Consider the following 19,835-nt stretch of genomic DNA (forward strand, 5'->3'; position numbering starts at 1 on the left):
CTTTTCTCTTTTTAAAAGTCATGCTTGGCAAGTACTCTACCATTGGTTACATTCCTAATCTTCCCCTTTCATGTAGGTAATCTAGGTTGTCTCACCAAGGATAATTTTAACTCCAGATTCCCCTTCCTTTACCCTCTTGTAAACTGTTGGGTTACAAGCATGTACTGAAAACACCTGGCTACACATTAACTTTCTCTATGACTCCTCCTTGCCAGTCAGCCCAACACTCAGAACAACCAAAAGAGGTGACAAGGTGCATAGGCTTGGGGGTGTACACCCATGATTCCAGCATATGGGACACTGAAGTAGGAGGATCACAGTTTTGAGGACAGTCGAGCCTATCCATCCCCCAATGTCAGAAAATCACCAGTAAGCCACTTCATACTATTTATTTTTATGAGTGATCTGTCTTCACCCAGAAGAGGGAATCAGATAGTTGTGAGCCACCATGTAGGTTGCTGAGAAATGAACACAGGACCTCTGGAAGATCAGTCAGTACTCTTAATCGCTGAGCCATCTCTTCAGCCCACCACATTTTTATATTAATAGAACATTTAGGGAAATAAAAGTATGCAAGGCAGGACTTCAAAGAGTACATTTTTTATTGTCCCAGTTTATGTAATTTTTTAAATTACAGATATGTAAATTTTTTTTTACTATATACATTCAACCAATATTAAGAACATATTTTATGTGCGGCAGTGCAAGAATCTTTACTTTAAGCAACTACAAATCTAGCCAGAGAAAAAGCCAGATGGTAAATTCAAAGGAGAGGGTAATTTCCTGCTAAACACAGTGAATTTTAAACTTTTCAAAGACATAGTTTGTAAATAAGTAAAATGAAGTTGATTTGTATATATGTATGGGAAAGAGATGTGTCTCCTACCTTCCTACCCATTTAACCTACTGCCTGGCTTCATGTATAATCAAAGGTCACATGTAATTTATTAGAAAAGCCTAAAATATTTAATTCAACACCTGCATGGCTGAGGAAGACTACATGTCTTGTGTTCTACCACCTGCCTCATTTTTTTCCCCTTTTCTGTTCCAATTTTATGTCAGGATTTTGGTTTTTCTTTTTTTTTCTTTTGTGGGGGGCTGTATCTTTTGAGTTGCCCCTAAATAATACCATGTTTAGTCTTTAGTCAATTTGTAGGTAAGAAAGGTGAGATAAGCTCAGGGAGTTTGCCCAAGGCTCCTTATAACTTTGATGACACTGTTTATTTCCCTAAAAATTAAAAACATTTTGATCAGCAACAGGATCAGAATACCATTGGAAATTTTAAAATTTTGATTTTAAAATGTCATAGATTCCTTTGAGAAATCAACATGATTTCATCTCTCGAGTTAAAAATAAAACAGTAAAGCTCTCCTGAAAGCCTGAGGGCACTAATGTGTCAATGGCTTAAAAAATGATTCCAGGGTCTGCATGCCAGGGAGCCTAAGGCGTTTATTGCTGGAAGCCAAAGGACTCTTGGGAGTTCTTTTGCCTTGAGGAGACATGGCAGGAGCAGCCGGGGGCTTTGGAGTACAAGGCTGTGAAAAAGACTTCTGCAACTCCTCTGCAAAATGGTAGTCTGTGTGCTCTGGCATGTCCCACACCGGGACGAGGGAGTCACACTTGTCACAGAGCACCTGGTCCTCAGCTGCCCTTCGGGCCGCCTCCTGAGAGTTGTAAGCTGAAGGCTCAAGCACGTCTGGACTGTCCACAGCCACATCCATTTCTGTAGAAATTGCTTTAGAGGGTACTAGGTTCAGCCCTGGTTCATAAACAGGACCAGCACCTACACACGCTGTTGGCAAACAGCTTGGTTCCACTTCAGAGTCAGTCTGTGGAGGGTCAGGGGCTGCAGGACTTCTAAGCTGTGCTTGCTGTAGCAGCAGACTCTTTTGCTTAAAGAAGGGCTCAGCTCCTGTCGTTTGGCTATTTTGGAACAATAGTGAGGGCTTGGATGGCGGCTTGTCTATGGATGTGTTAAGAGGTACAGAGGAAATCTCTTTCAATCTCTGCTTTTTGGCAGCCTTTTGAAAGAAAGACTCTAGAGAGGTGGCTGCCTTTTTAGAGGTGGGCACAGCTGGACCAGTTCTCTGGGTCCTAGTTTCAGAGCTGGCACTTGGCACCTTTGACTGACAACTTGAGTCACTGTTCAAGAAGACGGTGATGTCAGTGCAAGCTGAAGGGGCAGAGGCAGAGAATTTGGTAGCACAGAGGAAGAGCATTGTGAGGGGAGGGGACCTGTGTACAAAGTAACAGAATAAGGAGATTACAAAGTCACTGTTTTAAGAGCCCAGATGCAATTAGTAAATGACAAATCCTAGCTCTGCCATGAAAGCAAACTATTGCAGCTTTCACAACCTTTAGTATGTATCATATTAATACAAAGAAAGTAGACTGGAGTAACAGAATTAGAGTTTTCATCAGTTTCCGAGAGTTCTAGCACTTTGTCTACGACTTTGAGAACCCATGAGTTAGCAACACAAACTTTGGTTTGTTTTTTGTTTTCTGAGACAAGGTCTCACTATGTATCTCTAGCTAGCCTCACTCACTAGGGAGACCAGCCTCTGCCTCCTGCATACTGAGATTAAAGGTGTTCTCCCATCACACTCACCTTGGGTCAACATAGATTTTAATCAAGGCAACAGTACTTCAGAAATAGGAAGATCAGGAGTTCGAGGTCAATTCCAGCTACATAAAAGCTTGCCAGCCAGTTGGTTCAGGAAGTAAAGGCATTTGCCACCAAGCTGGATGGCCTGAATTTGGTTTGTAGAACCAACTCAGAGATTTCACATGTATATGTATATTTCATATGCATTATGTATATGTAGTGCCACCATACACATAAGATAAGTGAAGCAAAATTCCAATCCTAACCCATAATTATGGAATTTTTTTTTTTTAAGATAAAATTTCTTAGCAAGCTTTTGATTTCCAATCTTAGTCTCGGGAAACATTTCAGAGCCAGGCAGTGGTGGCACACACCCTTAATCCCAGCACTCAGGAGGTAAAGGCAGGTGGATCTCCGAGTTCAAGGCCAGACTGGTCTACAGAGCTAGTTCCAGGGCAGCAGGGCTACACAGAAACCTTGTCTCAAACAAAACAAAATGAACAAAAAAGTTCTTATGTCTAGTTGCCTGAATGTTTTTTTCCATATGAGCTAAGTTTCAGAATATAAAACATGCTTTTATATACAGGTTAGTTAGTTCTTCAATCAGATAAAGAGCAAATGCCATTTTTAAGTTACTGTGAGTTTGCCTGAAATCCAGTACTAGAGCCAAGTAGAAAACCCATGAGTTCAAGGCCAGCCTAAGCTCTACAGGAAGAAACTGTCTCAAATAGCAAAAGAAAATGTTGGCACTATCTTCAGGTTTTATTCTTCAAACCATGTTATAAAAAGACAATGTTAGTGGTCCCATAATGGTCTTCAAAGAAGGCTTCATATAAACACAGTACCACAGTTATCATTTGGGCCTGTGTAACTTTAATATTTGTGGATAAGCAATTATAACAGAATGTGAAAGTTAGTTTTGTGAGCATGTCAATATATTTAGATAAGCAATTCCTTAGATGAACTGAACTAACTCTATAATAATGAATTTGGAATATCCTTTTTTGTTTTCTAAGACAAGATCTTGCTATGTAGCCATGGATGACTTTGAATTCTGATCTTGCAGAGTATTGGGATTATAGGCATGTGCCATGAAGACTGGCTTGAATATACCTTTTCTTGGGGACAGGATGGAAAATGGGGGTGAGGAACTGGGGATAGAACTCAGGATCCTGATTCAGGGCAGAGGCTGTAACTCAGGAAAGGTAGGGTGCTGGCCTCCTATGCATGAAGCCATGGGTTCAATCCCAAGTGCCTCATAAGCCAGGCATGTGACAGTACCAGTCTGTAACCTCAGCGCTTGGGAGAAGGAGGCAGAAGTGCAAAATTCTCTCTGGCTTACCCTGCCTAGAATACAAGAGTCTCTATATTAAAAAAAATCTATGATAATCAGTCTCAGGACAGAAAAATAAACATGACTCAAAAAATAGTTCCATTGTATCCTTGGCCATGTTCCATGCTTAACAGAGGTGCAATTTACTAATGAACATGGCATTCTAATAACTATAGAACTTATATAATTATATTAAAAAGAACCAGAAATTAGCTTGGTAGTAGATTGTTTGCCTATGCACAAGAGCCCTGGGTTCCATTTCCTGCTCCCAAAGTGTCCAGGAGAGGAGGTCTGTATAGTAAGACCTTGTCTTTAACAAAAAAGAAAACTATTAATAAGCAAAAATTGAGGCTATTTTAGTACCTATTTACATAAAATACAAATGCACACTAAATACCTACTAAGCATAGGACAATGGGTCCAGTACTAGAAGGATTAAAAAAAATACAAAGCCTATATGAAAAATTTCTGAATAAAAATCATGAAAGCTTTTTTAAGATGTATTTATTATGTAGACAATGTTTTGCCTGTGCATATGTACCTGCCCGCCAGTAGAGGGCACCATATCTCATAGATGGTTGTGAGCCACCATGTGGTTGCTGGGAATTGAACTCAGGACCTCTAGGAAGAGCACAAATAGGGCCCTTAACCTCTGAGCCATCTCTCCAGACCCAGTGAAAGATGTTTTTAAGATATAATCAAGTAGTTAGACAAAAAGTTCTTAAGTGTATTGAACAGTTTAGTCCCTGAGTACAGGCAGTCATTTTTCTGAATACAGCAAGCTAGTACAGGCAGGCTAGTACTGGTTCATTTTGTCTTCTGGCTACTAAATGCACCAAATGTAGGGGAAACAAACAAACAAAATAGAACCCTGCAACTGAACTGCTTCATTTTTATCGTCTTCCTTAACCTCCCCACCCCCAGACAGGTTTCTCTGTGTAGCCTTGGTTGTCCTGGAACTCTCTGTAGACCAGGGTGGCCTTGAACTTAGATATCTGCCTGACTTTACCTACCAAGTGCTGGGATTAAACGTGTGTGCCACCACTGCCAGCCCCCAGCCTTCCCCCCTTTTTAAAAGAAGATAAACTGAAAAAAGGAGTCTCACCACTCAGTTTGGATCCCAGAAGTATTACAGCTCCTGATGGCAGCAAATGCATCCTGGCTCATCTTATGAGCATCATAGTGAGAAAGGACACAGCAACGACGCAGGCTGCTGAGACGTTTGTCTCCTTGTACACGAATACTGACAACCAACTGAGTGGCCACCCTGTCATTCTGTAGATGAAAAAGGATGAAACCAGAAATAGTTACCAAGAGCATCTTCAGGGTACTAGAAAGATTTGGCAACTCAATTTAAAAGCCAAGAAAAAGGCTAAGCATGGTGTACTCCTTCATCCTGGTTTACATACAGTTCTAGGTAAGCCAGAGTTGCACAGAAAGACCTTGTCTGAAGGTATTTATTCTAGTACTTATTTCTATAAAATACAAATGCACACTAAACACTAAGCACTGGACAATGGAATACAAAAAATACAGAGCCTAGACTATAGTAAAATATTCTGAATAAAAATCTGACTACAGGCTTGGTGGTGGTGCACACCTTTACTCAAAAGTTTGTGCTATTTCTAGACATAAGTATAATAGATGATATTGGATTTGATCCCCAGCACTAAAAAAAGAGCACAGAATGTGGGTGATGAATTATTACAGAATATTAAAACATACAGGATAGGGACTGGGGATGTAACTTAGTTTTTAGAGTGCTTGCCTAGCATGTAAGCCTTGAGTTTGAGTATATAAGCCAGGCATGGTGGTACACGACAGAGGAGAATCTTAAGTTCAAAGTTGTCAGATAGGTGTGTGCGTGTGTGTGTGTGTGTGTGTGTGTGAGAGAGAGAGAGAGAGAGAGAGAGAGAGAGAGAGAGAGAGGTACAGGGGGGAGAGAGAAAGAGAAGTCTGAAGCTAGCCTAAGATTCATGAGCTACTATTTAAAAGAAAAACAAACAAAAAAATCAAAACACAAAACTAGAATATTTTAACACGTAATGGGAATAGGACAGAATAAATGAAAACAAGACTTTCCTGAATGTTTTTCATGACAAATGACTAGGATACTGGTTTGTTTGTTTTTTTTTAAATGAAAAAGAAGTCAGGAAAACGTTGAGATTTAACAGTTCAAAGTAAGCTGCTCTTCTGCTGGGTGTTCTTACTCTGTAAACAGGCACTCGTCCTAAAACCTCCTCTACACAGCTGTCTGTGGAGAACAATGTGGAACACCTCTAGAGACAGCAAGAACTGACAGTCAAGCGTGAGCCTCCGCAAGCTTCACTCAGCAAACACACCACGTAAGGTGAAAAGTCCATGTCAGGGTCCTTTTCAGAGTCAAAAGTGCTAGTGAGAATACACCAAAATTATATGAGGCAAGAGCACAATGTGGGGTGCTGGTGGTTTATAAACACGCTAGTAGAGTTTTGCATCTTGATTTATTTTTATGTTCAGTGGTGTTTTGACTGCATACGTATCTGTGTGAGGATGTCAGAAGCCCGGAAACTAGAGGTACAGACAAGTGAGATCTGCCATGTGGGTGCTGGAAATTGAATATGGGTCTTCTGGAAGAGCAGCCAGTGCTCTTAACTACTGAGCCATCTTTCTAGCTCTGAGGTTTGCATCTTGAGAAAATACAAATTACAAAGTTTTGGTTGAGAAAAGTTCTGTAATTACAACTGGATGTCTGCTATGCTTAGGAATGAATGCAAGAGAAAACCAAAGTTCAGAACTTTCACAATCTTATTTTTTGAAGGTGTGCATGTGTGTTCTGTGTAGGGGTGTACATGCACATGTATGTAGTCACGCGGCAGCCAGAAGAGAACATGAAGCATCCTCTAGTGTGTTCAGCCTTATTCCCTTATGACAGGGTCTCTCAATGAGCTGCAGCACGCCTTTTCTCCTTGCTAGGCTGGCAGCCTCCAAGCCTCAGTGACCCTTCTGTCTCTGCCACCCTTATAACTAGGGTTATAATGGCAAAAACGAACATTTCTCTAAGGGGAAGATGTACAAATGGCCAATAAACCACATGAAAATATGTCTAGCCATCAGAAAATCAAGTGTTCAGCTGAAACACCATAGAGACTAAAACTTGAACAATACAGAGAAGACCAGCATGGCCCGGAACATGGGGATAGTTGTGCTTCATTAAAAAGGAAAACAAAGTAGCAAACAAAAATCATGAGTCAGCTCAAGAGATGTTTCAGTGGTAAGAGCACATAAATCTTACAGAGGACTAGAATTCAGTTTCCAACATCCACATCAAGTGCCTCACCACTGCCTGTAACTCCAGCTCCACGGGATCTAGCTCCCTCTGCTGACCTCTGTAGACACTTGTACTCACATGTCTGGGTCTGGGTCTCCCTCACATTGCCAGCAGGGATACACAATGATAAGCCACTACAGAAAGCAGCCTGCCAAATTTCTCAAAATGTTAAACAGAGTTACCGTGTGACCCAGGAATTGTGCTCCTAGGATGAAAATGTGGAATATTCATAGCAGTATTACTGATAATGGTCTAGAGTAGAAATATCCCAAATATCCATTCACTGATAACTCTTTTAACAAGCCAGAAAAAGAAATAATCACTGACACGTTATAATATGGGTGAAGTAAGTGAAAAGGCCATATACTGCATTATTTCAGTTATATGAAACACCTAGGACTTCCTTTTTTTTTGAGGCTGGTCAAGTCCTTCTGCTTCATCAGATCATATAATATGGGATGAAAGATGTACACCATCATATTAAATGGATGCCTGGGACTACAGATGAGTAGGGAAGAAATGCGGAGTGATTGCTAATGGGTACAGAATTCTTTTGGGGGTAAATGACATATTCTAAAGCTGACTGAAAATGGATGTGGGGCATAAGCCTGTTGTCCCAGCACTCAGGAAGCAGAGGCAGGCAGATCTTGGTCACTTCAAGGCCAGCCTGGTCTATATAATGAATTTCATCCAGCATCCAGCCCAACTAGGAATACAGTGAGAGCCTGTCTCAAAGAAAGTAAACAGCTGGGCAGTGGTGGCACACATTGTTGGTCCCGGCACAGAGGAGGCAGAGAGGCAGGTGAATCTCTGAGCTCAAGGCCAGCCTGGTCTACATACAAGGCTGCAGAAAGAAGCCCTGTCTCAAAAACAAAACAAAACAAAACAAAACCCAAAGAGAAAAAAATCTCAAAAACTCAAAAAGCAACAACCACAACAACAACAACAAAACCCAAGCAAACAAAAAATAAAGCCACTTGTAGTCTTGTAGTTAAACAACTCTAGACCATACTAAAATCACTCAATTGTACACATTTACATAGATGTGCTTTATGTAAATATATATAACCCAGGGCAGGGGTAGACCACACTGATCCTAAGTGGCTGGGAAGTAGAGACGGAAGGAAGGGTTCAAAATGCCTAACATTTGGGAGATAGAGGCAGGTGGATCACTGTAAGTTCTAAGCCAGCCCACGCTACATAGTGAGACCCTATCTCAAAACAAAGCTACCCAGAAAGAAAAGAAACTGTCAGATGTTCAATGTTTGATTAATACTGTGTCTTTAAAGCGTCTACTATGGAGCTGGCAAGATCCATAGTTCCATGGTTCCACAGTTAAAGAGGGCTAGCTGGTTCTGAGCAACCATGTCAGGTAGCTCACAAGTGTCTCTAATTCCAGCTCTAGGGCCAATGCCTTCTTCTGGCCTCTAAGGGCACCCTCACATATGTACATACACAAGACACAAACATAAGGGAATAAAAAAGAACCCAAAACTTTCTTCTACAGGGCTAGCAAGGTGGCTCAGCAAGCAAGTGCTTGCAGTGCAACCCTAAGCACTTGAGTTCCATCTCCGGAACTAGGTAAAGTAGAACAGACTCCACAAAGTAGTCCTCCAGCCTCCACACGTATCCCAACACATCCATCATACACAGAAAACAATTTAAAAAATAACCAACCTTCCACTAGGTTTAAATGAAAAGATTTACAGCTCAATGGGGATATACTCTGATACAATCCACTAATATATTTAGTGTTGCAGGAGAAGTTAAACAGAAAATACAAAAGAGTAAAGGCAAATAAGTGGTAATGAGAGGGGCAGGATGACATTCTTACCTTTGAAGAGCCAGGCTTCCAAAGACCCCATTGGCTGACAGTTTTTTGTTTTGTTTTGTCAGGGATGATCGTAACCCCTGGTATTTGTGAGGTGCCAGGGATCAAACTCCGAACTTTGAGCATGCTAAGTAAGCACGCTACCAACTAAGCTGCACTCTGCTGTATGGGCCTGATTTAAAAGGCAATTAAGAATTTTCAGCCACGCTTAGTAACTCAAGCCTATAATCTTGAAAACTGGGAACCTGAACTGGCAAGTTCAAGGTGAAGCCTGGATGACCATTTTAACAAACTTTTTTCTTTTTGTTGAACAGTCTCCTTGGATTTCTGGAACTCACTCTGTAGACCAGGCTGACATCCAACATAGAGATCCACCTGCCTCTGCCTCCCTAGGGATTAAAAGTGTACACCACCACATCTGGCAAAACAAAGTTTCTTAAAATTCCCTATGCTGATTCTATTCTCTCTGTGTTCCTTTCTCCACAGGGTAAGGAGCAGGTAGCATTTAAATCCCAAAGACTAATAGACAGGGCCTGTAAAGATGGCTCAGAGGTTAAGAGCACTGGCTGCTCTTCCAGAGGTCCTGCCTAGGTTCAATTCCCAGCAACCACATGGTGGCTCACAACCACCTATAATGAGACTGGTACCCTCTCCTGGTGTGCAGACATACATGTAGGTAGAATACTGTATATGTAGTAAATAAATCTTAAAAAAAGACTAATAGAGAAAGAAAATCTAAACTCTTACATCACTTCGGTCTTTGGTTAGTCTCTCCTCAAGTTCCAGGGCTAACTGCAAGAGCCACCACTGTACCTAAAAAAACAAATGTACAAAATTAAAAAGAAATTAATCTTTCATTTAAGTAGACACACCAGAGATCCAGACAGTGGATTTGTCCACTTATCGATCCCTAGAACTAGATCACGGCGATCTCAGTACTCTGTCTTCCTCTAGCTGGAGGTTTTCAGTCCAGCAGACTGATGCACACCTGTAATCTCATACTTTAGAGGCTGAGGCAGAAAGATCATGAGTTCAAGGCTGGGTTACAGAGCAAAAACCCATCTCAACTACAAGAAAAAAAGATGGGTACAGAGTCAGGAGGATCACTGGGATTTTCTCTATGCCAGCACAGTTTCAGGTTCAGTAAGAAATCATCTCAGGCAGGGTGTGGTGGCACAAGCCCATATAATCCCAGCACTCCAAGGCAGAGGCAAGCCAATCTCTGTGAGTTCAAGGCCAGCACTGTCCAGGACAGCCAAGGCTGCTACACAGACAAACCTCTCTCAGAAAATGGAAGTGAAAAAAAAAAAAAAATCATCTCAAGAAATAAAGCAGGTTAATGGAGCAAGACACCTGATCTCTCCCTCTGGTGTCTGCATATGCGCATAAAGGTCTAAACATCTACGCACATGTGCGACACACCCACAATTTGGTTAGGGTGGTGCAATCCAAGCCGGCCTCTAATGCTCAGTGCGGCTGACTCAGCCTCCTGTCTGCCTAGATTACATGTGTGCTATACACACTCAGGCTCCAAGCCTTTCACCTCACTTTTCTACCATGTTCCAACTCTAAGGAAGAACCCAAACTGAGTAAGGAACGACATTTTAGGTTTTTGAAGTTCCTAACTCCAAAAAAAGATAAAAAACTGCACTGTCCATTTAATCCACTTCTATTTTATACTTTTTAGATTGAAAGGAGAAAATGACAAACTAGTTATTTCAACATAAAAAACAAAACAAACAAAAACTTAGCATAGCTATCACAATCCACTCTCCCCTTAAGAGAGTCCTGCTTACCTGCTCCCGAGTAGCCAGGGCCGTCTTCCCTGGGAAGTTCTTGCTACAGCCAATAGTTTTAGGTAACTGTCTGGGTTTAACTGGATCATGTTCAATACCTCGGCACATGGCATACAGCCAAGACCTAAAAACCAGCAAAAGATATTAAGATGCAAGTATGATTATTCTTGTTGTTCTTGCTTGCTAAAGAGAGGGTCTTCATTCAACTGGCCTCGAATGTGATCCTGCTGGAGTTATAGGTGAGAGCCATCATGCCGGGTTACCTATTTATTCATAGCATATAGAGGCTGGAGAGATGCCTCAGAGGTTAAGAGCACATGCTATTCTTCCTGAGGACCTGAGTTCAAGTCCCAGCATCCACATCAGGCAGCTTACAACTGCCTGTAACCCCAGATCCAAGGGGGACCTCTGTGGGTACTTGAAATCCTATGCACACACACATACACATAATTAAGAATAATAAAAATAAACAGCATAGTTAGATATCACGAGCTGGCCTGCTTGTGATCTTCCTGTCCCAGCCTCCTAAGGGTTGAGATTGTAAGTACAAACTATCATGCCTAACTTAATAATGTTTTAGTTTTGATTTGTTTTTATTTAAGACAGGGTTTCTCTGTGTAGTCCTGGCTATCTTGGAACTCAGGTTGGCCTCAAATTCACAGATATCCACCTGCCTCTGACTCCTGAGTGCTGGCATTAAAGGCATGTTGCCACCATTCTTGGCTGCTTAATTATTCTTATTAAAACAAAATACCTACATTAGCCTTTTATCTTCTTCATGAAAAAAATAATTGAGGCTGGGGTATATAGATCAATGGCAGAGCATTTGTCTAGCATGTACAGGGCCCTAATTTCAATCCCCCCAGACTGCAAACAAAAAGAAAATAGCTGTGTCCCAGCACTTGTGAGGTAGAGATAAAAGGATCAGGAGTTCAAGGCCTGTGTTACTTGAGACCATATCCCAGATAATTAATAAATAAATAAATAGGAAGGAAGTAGGGAAGAAAACTGTACCTTTAAGCATACCTAAGTTCTGACAGAGCTCCTGCCCTTCTTAACTAGTTCTAATGAAAGACATCATAGGGGAGAACTAATCTTTTCTAAACTTAAGTCACTATTTTTATTTTTTTTCAAAGTACCAACAAACAAGCTACCAATTCTTTTTTTGTGTGTATGTGTCTTCTAGGGCTGACACACAAAAATTTGAATGTAACATCAGCAAAATAACAAACATAAATATATTAGATATAGATACAGTATAAAAATACAGGAATAGCCTGTTTTGTAGAGCTTGAATTTTCATGAGATTTGTGCAGCTGAGGCAGAAGAATTATATGTTCAAAGCCTGCCTGGACATTAGTAACACTTGAATAAAAAGTGAAGGAAGAAAGCTGGTAATCTAGCTTTACAGTAGGGTGCTTACCCACCATGTGCAGTACTGGGGACTGGATAGAGTGACATCCCAACCTCTTTCCTAAGCCAAGGTCTACGTGGATCATACCAATTTCATATTTTGTGCTTCTGTCTCCCAAGTACTAAGATTATAAGCTACTATGTCTGTTGAGAATTAATATTCTAAAGGACCAACTCCTGAAATGACCTCATGAAACACAGGTCATAAGCTGGGTATGCTGATGCATGCTTGTTATCTAAGGAATTGAGAGGTAGAGAGCCAACAGGATTGGCACTTCAAGGCATCTTTTGGTTACATATCAAGTTTGAATCTGGCCTGGGCTATCTGGCCCTGTCTACTAAAAGCTCTTATCTATATTAAATTTAATATCTCCATAAAAGTTACGTTTGAAAATAATATAAACCTCTTATTGTTCAAGGCCAGCCTAGTCTACAGAGTTCTAGGACAGCCAAGGTTATACACTGAGACCCTGTCTTGAAAACAAATTAATTAATTAAAATACTATAAGCTACTTACCCATTCTTTTCTCCAAAATGATTCTGGAGCTGGGATTCAGTAAACTGGGTCAGTTCACCCATGTACTCCACTCCAAGGATTTTAATGACAGAAGCTCCTAGCTTTCCTCCAAGACTGCGGCTAAACAAAGGAGGAATTTATAGGTTACATTTAAATATGCAGCTAACCAAAACAAAGAAATTCTGTTGCTCCGAGCAGCTCTTTAAAAGGTTTAGAGAAAAATCAGAGAATGTTTTAGTCCTGCAGACTCTTAACTGTCCAGCACAAAGCTGAGGGCTAAGTAGCTCAGCGAGTGAAAGAGCTGATGATTACAGTGTGATCCCTGCAGCCCTCTGTGGAAGAGGACAACTAACCAATAGCGCACCTGTACTCATGTCTGTAGTCACACACACATGCCAACAACAACAAACCAAAAAGGAGGCCAGATGATTCTTCTCAGCGGGGACGTGGGAAGAGTAACAGGAGTGTAAAGAAAATATTTGTCAATGATCTGTTATCAAGTCAACTGCATGTAAACATTTCTTTTTTCTTGTTCTTGTATATATTGTTCTTGTCTTTGCTTCTTAGCATGACTTTAATCCCAGCATTCCGGATGCAGAGGCAGATGGATCTCTGTGAGTTGAAAGCCAGCCTGGTCTAGTAAGTTCAGGACAGCTAGGACTACACAAAAAAAAAACAGCCAGGACAAAAACAAAAAACAGGATAAAAAAGGTTTTTGTTTTTTCCCCTCTATTGTGGTGTGCCGTGGTGATGCATGCCAAATAGTTATATAAAACCTACCATCCCATTTCAAGATTAAAATGCCAAACCCAGCCAGCCACAGTGATACACACCTTTAACCCCAATGCTTGGAAGGCAGAAACAGATACATCTGTGTGAGTTTGAGGCTAGCCTGATCTAGAAAGTAAGTTCCAGAAACAGCCAAAGCTACATAATGAGACCCTGCCTTGAAAAAAGCAAAGCCCACCAAACAAAAAACCAAACCAAACAAAAATTAAAAAATTTCCAAATCCAAAATAAATGTTTTCCACAGCCAATATTCTTCAGCTGGCTTTGAAGGAACCTACAATCAGCCCTTAGTGTACCTTGAGTATTTCTATTTCAGTGTCTTCATCAATATAGACTATTTCATGTACCCCTGGGTGAGATATAGTGAGATATCTTGCACTTTCCCTTCTTTCTGCTTGAATGTCTCCATGCTGCTTTGTCCTTGGCTGGCCCTATACCACCTCTAGTCCATAAACCTTTCTCAGATCAGTTTTGTTTTCATGCTTCACTGGAGAGCAGTGTGGCAGATCTGAAAACTTTTGACTGAGCCAGGTCTGGTGGCTTCTATCTAGAACCCCAAGCACTCAGTGACTGAAGCAGGGTGATTAAACTGAGTTTCAATTGAGACTGGGTGGCACAGTGAATTCCTGGCTAGCTTGGGCTACATACCCTGTATCAAAAAGCAAGCAAGCAAACAAAACGCTTGACAGTAGAGAAAAGTGAAATTCCAGCTGGATGCAGTACCGACCCATAGTCCTAGCACTTAAAAGGCTGGCACAAAGAACACCACCAACATGAGGCCAGCCTAGACCATAGTGAGACTTGGTCTCAACAACCTCCCAAGAGAAGGGGAAAAATTTATTTTTCAGTTTTCTTTGTGCAGCCCTGGCTGTACTGGAACTTGCTCCGTAGACCAGACTGACCTTGAACTCAAGAGATCTACCTGCCTTTGCCTCCTGAGACTGGGATTAAAGGAATGCATCACCACAGCCCAACTCAGCTCTTTTGTTGTTGTTTTGAGATAGGGTTTTCTACATAGCCCTGACTGTCCTGGAACTTGCTATGTAGACCAAGCTGGTCTCAAACTCAGAGATCAACCTGCCTCTGACTCCTGAGTGCTAGGATCAAAGATGCACACCACTACAACTGGCAGGTTTTTTTCTTAAAATTCAGGATTAGGTATATACCACAGATAATCCAGAATTGAAAATTCATTGAGAATAGAGCGTAAAGGTAGTTTTCAAATTTTTCAGTGTTGCCCCTCTGACTAGTACCTATTTTCAAGCCTTTATGAAACACAGAAGCCACCGCAAACCAAGATCATTCACATAGACATGATGAAATTGAAGGTCCTGCCTATACTCACATCTTACGAACTGGCATACGGCTGAAGAGCTGCGGGACTGACCCATGTGAGACCAGAGTTTGGCGGTTGGGCTTGTTTAGTCCACAGGCAAGTTTTGCCAGAACCTGGAAGAACAGAGAGCAGGAAGATCCTTACTATTGGTATACTAACTCTATATAGTTAGTAAATATTAAAGCATGTACCCACACACACACATACACAGAGACAGAAAGAGGCAAAGCATAAGGGCTATCCTAATTGTTTCCACATAAAAATGAAATATAAAAACATCTCAAAACCTCTGTGTTCCACAGAATCTGCTAGGAAAAACATTTTCCTCATTGTTCTCCCTATACTCTTCTATTCTCAGTTTTCCTCAAGTCAATTATTTTTCTTTTCCATTTATTTGAGATTTTTCTTGTAATAGATTTAAAAACCAGAAAAAAACTAAAGATACACTTCTTATTCATATAAATATGAAAATGCTAAAATAGGCCAAGAATGGTGGTGTGTTGGTGATTATTATATTTATTATTGATTAATCTTTTAGTTAAAAAGCAGTTATTCCTAAACCAGTTGTATACCCAAATCACTATACAGAGACTAGGATGTATTTAGTTAACCTAGAGCACAATGCTGGGCAATGATCACTCCATCCTAAACCTCCACGCCTGCATAGCTTCCTGCCATTCGGATTTCCCACATTATATTTGCTTTTAGTCAGATGCATCTCCCAGCTGGTTCCAATACCTCTCCTCTCTGCTCTCTCTTCCTGACTCCCACTCGCTTCTTTTTCCTCCCCTCCAGACTAGGATGTCCTGCCCTATTCTCTCCATTGCTCAGCACTGACTGGTTGTTTTATTGACAATACAGAGAACAAATGGTGGCATGTTTACACAAACTTGAAACCAGATAGTGGGGTAGAGAAATCAGTATTTCAATGAACAAGGCTAAATTGTATACATTCCACAAGAACATTATACCAACAGTGGTGCAATCCTGTAATCCCAACGTAAGGGAAGTGAATGTGAGAAAACCAGGAGTTCAAGACTGGCCTTGACCACACACAAACACATACATATAGTCAAATTTTTAAAAAAGTTCCCCCCCACACACAGACATATAAATATACATCTATTTATAATTTATAATTCCTTAATTTTCAACAGTAAGATTCTTTTTTTCCTGTGGATTAACTAAATCTCAAGTGACTATGCGCACCTGTGAGGGATTTTTTTTTCTTTTCTTTTCTTTTCTTTTTTTTTTTTTTGTGGGGAGGAGGTAAGGAGAGACAGGGTTTCTCTGTTTATATTCCTGGCTGTCCTGGAACTTGCTCTATAGACCAGGCTGGCCTCAAACTCACAGAGATCTGCCTGTCTCCTGAGTGCTGGGATTAAAGGTGAATTAAAGGTGGGATTAAAGTGTGTCACCACTGCCCAGCAGGGATTTTTTTCTTATTTAAATCATTTGAAGTGGGAAGACCCACTTTTATTAGGATCTTTTGAAATGGAAAGATATAACTTTAATCTAGGGTACACCTTCTGCTGGCAGCTTACATAAAGACCATGGAAGAAGGAAGCTTGCTCTCTCTGCCTGTTTGCTTTCTCTTTGTCTGCTTGCTCTTGCTGGCAAGTCTGTTCCTTCATGGCATTACTTCTTTGGGATTCTGGCATATACTGAAGACCACCTGAAACGTGAGGCATAGGCATCACTGACTGAACAACTACCAGATCCTTAGACCTTCTGTTAGTAGGCAGTCATTGTTGGACAACATGGACCAGCCTATAAGCCATTCTTATAAATTTAATAAATATATACATTCATTCTATAAGTTCTGTTCATCTAGGGTTCTCAACCTTCCTAATGCCTCGACCCTTTAATACAGTTCTTCATGTTGTGGTGACTGCCTCCAACCATAAAATTGTTGCTACTTCATAACTGTAATTTTGTTATTGTTATGAATTGTAATGTCAATATCTGACATGCAGGATATATGATATTTGACTCCTGTGAAAGGGTCATACAACCCCCAAAGAGGTCATGACCGACAGGTTGAAAACCGCTGACTAAAAAATGCTCTCTCTAGTATGTGGCTCTGGCTGTCTTTGAACTCAGAATGTAGACCAGCCTGGCCTAAAACCCACAAAGATCCAACTGCCTCCCAAGTGCTAGGATTAACGGCATGCATCAGCTATTAGTCAAATTCTTTAGGAATTTCAATTAGGCAAGACCTAGTATGATTTGTATTACATTAAGAATATGATTTCCTTCCATATAGCCAGAAAAACAAAAATTCTTCTGGGCAGCTTAAAAACTTTCCTTCTGTCAAAGAGAGAAGGAAAGGGAGAAGTGGCAGCAACCTGGCTAGCTACTGCTCAATTACTGAGCCTTTGTTGGAGCTGATGAAAGCCCCATATTCTCACTGCACTTTATCTACAGTTAGTTAGAAAATTTGCTACACTGTTCCTGGAATATTGAGAACTGTCTGTGTTCCCTATTTTAAAAACAGCGGTCTAAATTAAAATTTTACTACCACCTTACCCTTAATTGTCCCCACTGCTCTAAAGCCTGCAGTTTGAACCCCAGCACCTGTGAAACAAGCTGGGCATAATTCTGCAAACACTTGCAACCCGAGCTGGAAGGGAAAGAGACAGGAATATCTCTGGGGCTTGCTGGCTGGTTGGCACAGTCCCCGCCCCCCCGCCCCCCAAAAAAGCTAGTTTTAGGTTCAGAGACACACCCTGCCTCAAAAGGACTACAGCAGAGGGGTAATAGGTTATGACACGCATATGCATATATCACACAAACATAGCCACAGCCATATACATGTGTATGTATATGGATACAAGGAACAGACAGAAGCACAGAATATCTAGGCAATTACACATAAGAAAACAATAAAGCTAAGTATAGTAGCACATGCCTGCAATCCCAGGACTTGGGAAGTAGAGACAGTGGATCAGGGTTATCTTTGATAGGAATGAAGTTTGAGCCTAGCCTGAGCTACATGAGACCTTGCCTCAAAACGCTGAAGAATACAAGACAAAACAACAACAAAAATATATATAGCAAGTGAAAATAAAAGAAATAGGCTAACATATACAAGTTCAAAGCCTCCACATTTCTATATAGATAGTTTAAGAAAATATATTTGTTGATCAGTTCTCAGGCTGCTTAGGAAAATATTTAAACAATGCAAGTAATATTGTAAATTTAAGCTTTTGTTTGAGTCTCAACATGAATTTTATTCTAGCTACACTGTTTGTTAAGTTTTTGAGACAGGGTTTCCCTATATGTACCCCTGGCTCTTCTGGAACTCACTCTTCTGGCACTGGAAGATCCACTTAAGTGTTGGGATTAAAGGCGTGCACCCCTGCAGTCCAGATTAGACACTTGCTGTTTTAGACACAGAAGTTTTTTCTAATGACATTTATGGGGGCATTACACATGTGGAGGTCAGAGGACAATCTATAAGAATAGGTTCTCTTCTTCTGCCATGTGGGTTCTAGGAATAGAAGTCAGGTCTTCAGGCTTGGTGACAAGTGCCTTACCCTCTGAACCACCGCACCAGTCCCAAACTTGAAACGATTTTAAAAACATTGATTTTGTATGTGCTGTTTTGCCTGTGTGTATGTGCCTGTACATGCGCAGCATGCGCAGCACGTGCATGAGTGCCCTCAGAGCCTAAAGGAAATGCTGGGTCCTCTGGAACTACAGTTCCAAAAAGCTGTGAGCCACCATGTGGGTGGCAGGACTTGAACTCTGGTCCTCTGGAAGAACAGCCAGTGTGCTGAACCCCTGTGCCCTCTCTCCAGTCCCTGTCTTTTTCATGCTTCCACCTCCCAACTGGAAGCAGTACCACACGTGGCTCTCAACATGAAGTTTAAATATCCACGAATATCCTTGCTGTACTTTACTAAAAACATAATGCTTCTCTTTGAAGCCTACAGTATGCCTTCACCTTATTGTGTGAAATTCCAGCTGAACACTGAAAACCAGTCTTCCTCTCTATGGCTGCTCTCATTTCTTCCACAATCACGGCTCCCACCGTCAAATGTAGGTCTGGAGAGGTAGAATCATCAATCTGAAGAGAACCAAGCCATTGAAGTAAGCCTTGTTTTCGAACATCCTCTGAAAAAAAAAGTTGAGATCACATTTTGACATTTTTTGTTTGTTGTTTTTTGTGACAGGGTTTCTCTGTGTAGCCTTAGTTGTCCTGGAATTCACTCTGTAGACTAGGCTGGCCTTGACCTTACAGAGATTCACCTGCCTCTGCCTCCTGAGTGCAAGGACTAAAGGCATGCACCACCACCTCCTGGCTCACATTTTTTTAAATTATTTCAAATTTTTTAAAAATTATTTTCAGTTATTAATCATGTAACATTTGCTCAAGGGCAGACTGCATATATTATAATGTGTGGCATTAGAACTTACTGTATAGTGGGTTCTATGAGCTATATTTTATCCCAGCCAGCACAGTGATAGTCACCCAGTGGCACATTTCCCACACAGAACCTCGACATTAAGCACCGCATGACTATGTTTACCATTGTTGTTTTAACAAAACCTCAACAATCTGATTTTGCCAATAAAGACTCAGGAGCCAGGTGCTGGGGTGAAAGTCTGCTAGCTCAGAGAGGCATAGAAAGCACCCAGCTGACTCTCCTCAGCCAACATCCCAGAAGAAAATCATCCAAGCAACTTCCTTCAAACTGAATGTCCCTCCCCTCTATTTCCTGTGTGTGTGTGTGTGTGTGTGTGTGTGTCCATCCTCCTGACATTTTTTTTAGTTTTTTTTAACAAACCTAATGTCATTTCCTGTCAACTGGTTGCTTGCCCCACCTCTTGACCCATGGTTGACTTTATTTATCCAGTTTACAATATTTAAGCAGAAAGCTCTTGGATTAGAGGTGTGT

General features: G+C 41.0%; 1 protein-coding gene across 6 annotated transcripts in view; it reads right to left on the reverse strand.

The window, feature by feature from the left end:
- Positions 1-584: 584 nt before the first annotated feature.
- Positions 585-19,835, reverse strand: part of Polh (DNA polymerase eta) — a 32,435-nt gene continuing 13,184 nt past the window's right edge. For 5 of the 6 annotated variants that reach the window (XM_060369530.1, XM_060369532.1, XM_060369531.1 and 2 more), the window contains 7 exons: positions 18,881-19,050; positions 14,941-15,044; positions 12,807-12,926; positions 10,877-11,000; positions 9,828-9,893; positions 5,045-5,214; positions 585-2,236 (listed from right to left, as the gene is read on the reverse strand). In XM_060369530.1, the coding sequence (XP_060225513.1) occupies positions 1,390-2,236; positions 5,045-5,214; positions 9,828-9,893; positions 10,877-11,000; positions 12,807-12,926; positions 14,941-15,044; positions 18,881-19,050 (1,601 nt within the window). In that variant the 3' untranslated portion in view covers positions 585-1,389. Of the gene's footprint in view, positions 2,237-3,347; positions 4,366-5,044; positions 5,215-9,827; positions 9,894-10,876; positions 11,001-12,806; positions 12,927-14,940; positions 15,045-18,880; positions 19,051-19,835 lie in introns of those variants that run through there. The other variant, XM_060369533.1, reaches the window with a different exon arrangement.

This window comes from Meriones unguiculatus, chromosome 16 (genome assembly GCF_030254825.1).
Source record: "Meriones unguiculatus strain TT.TT164.6M chromosome 16, Bangor_MerUng_6.1, whole genome shotgun sequence".
NCBI lineage: Eukaryota > Metazoa > Chordata > Mammalia > Rodentia > Muridae > Meriones > Meriones unguiculatus.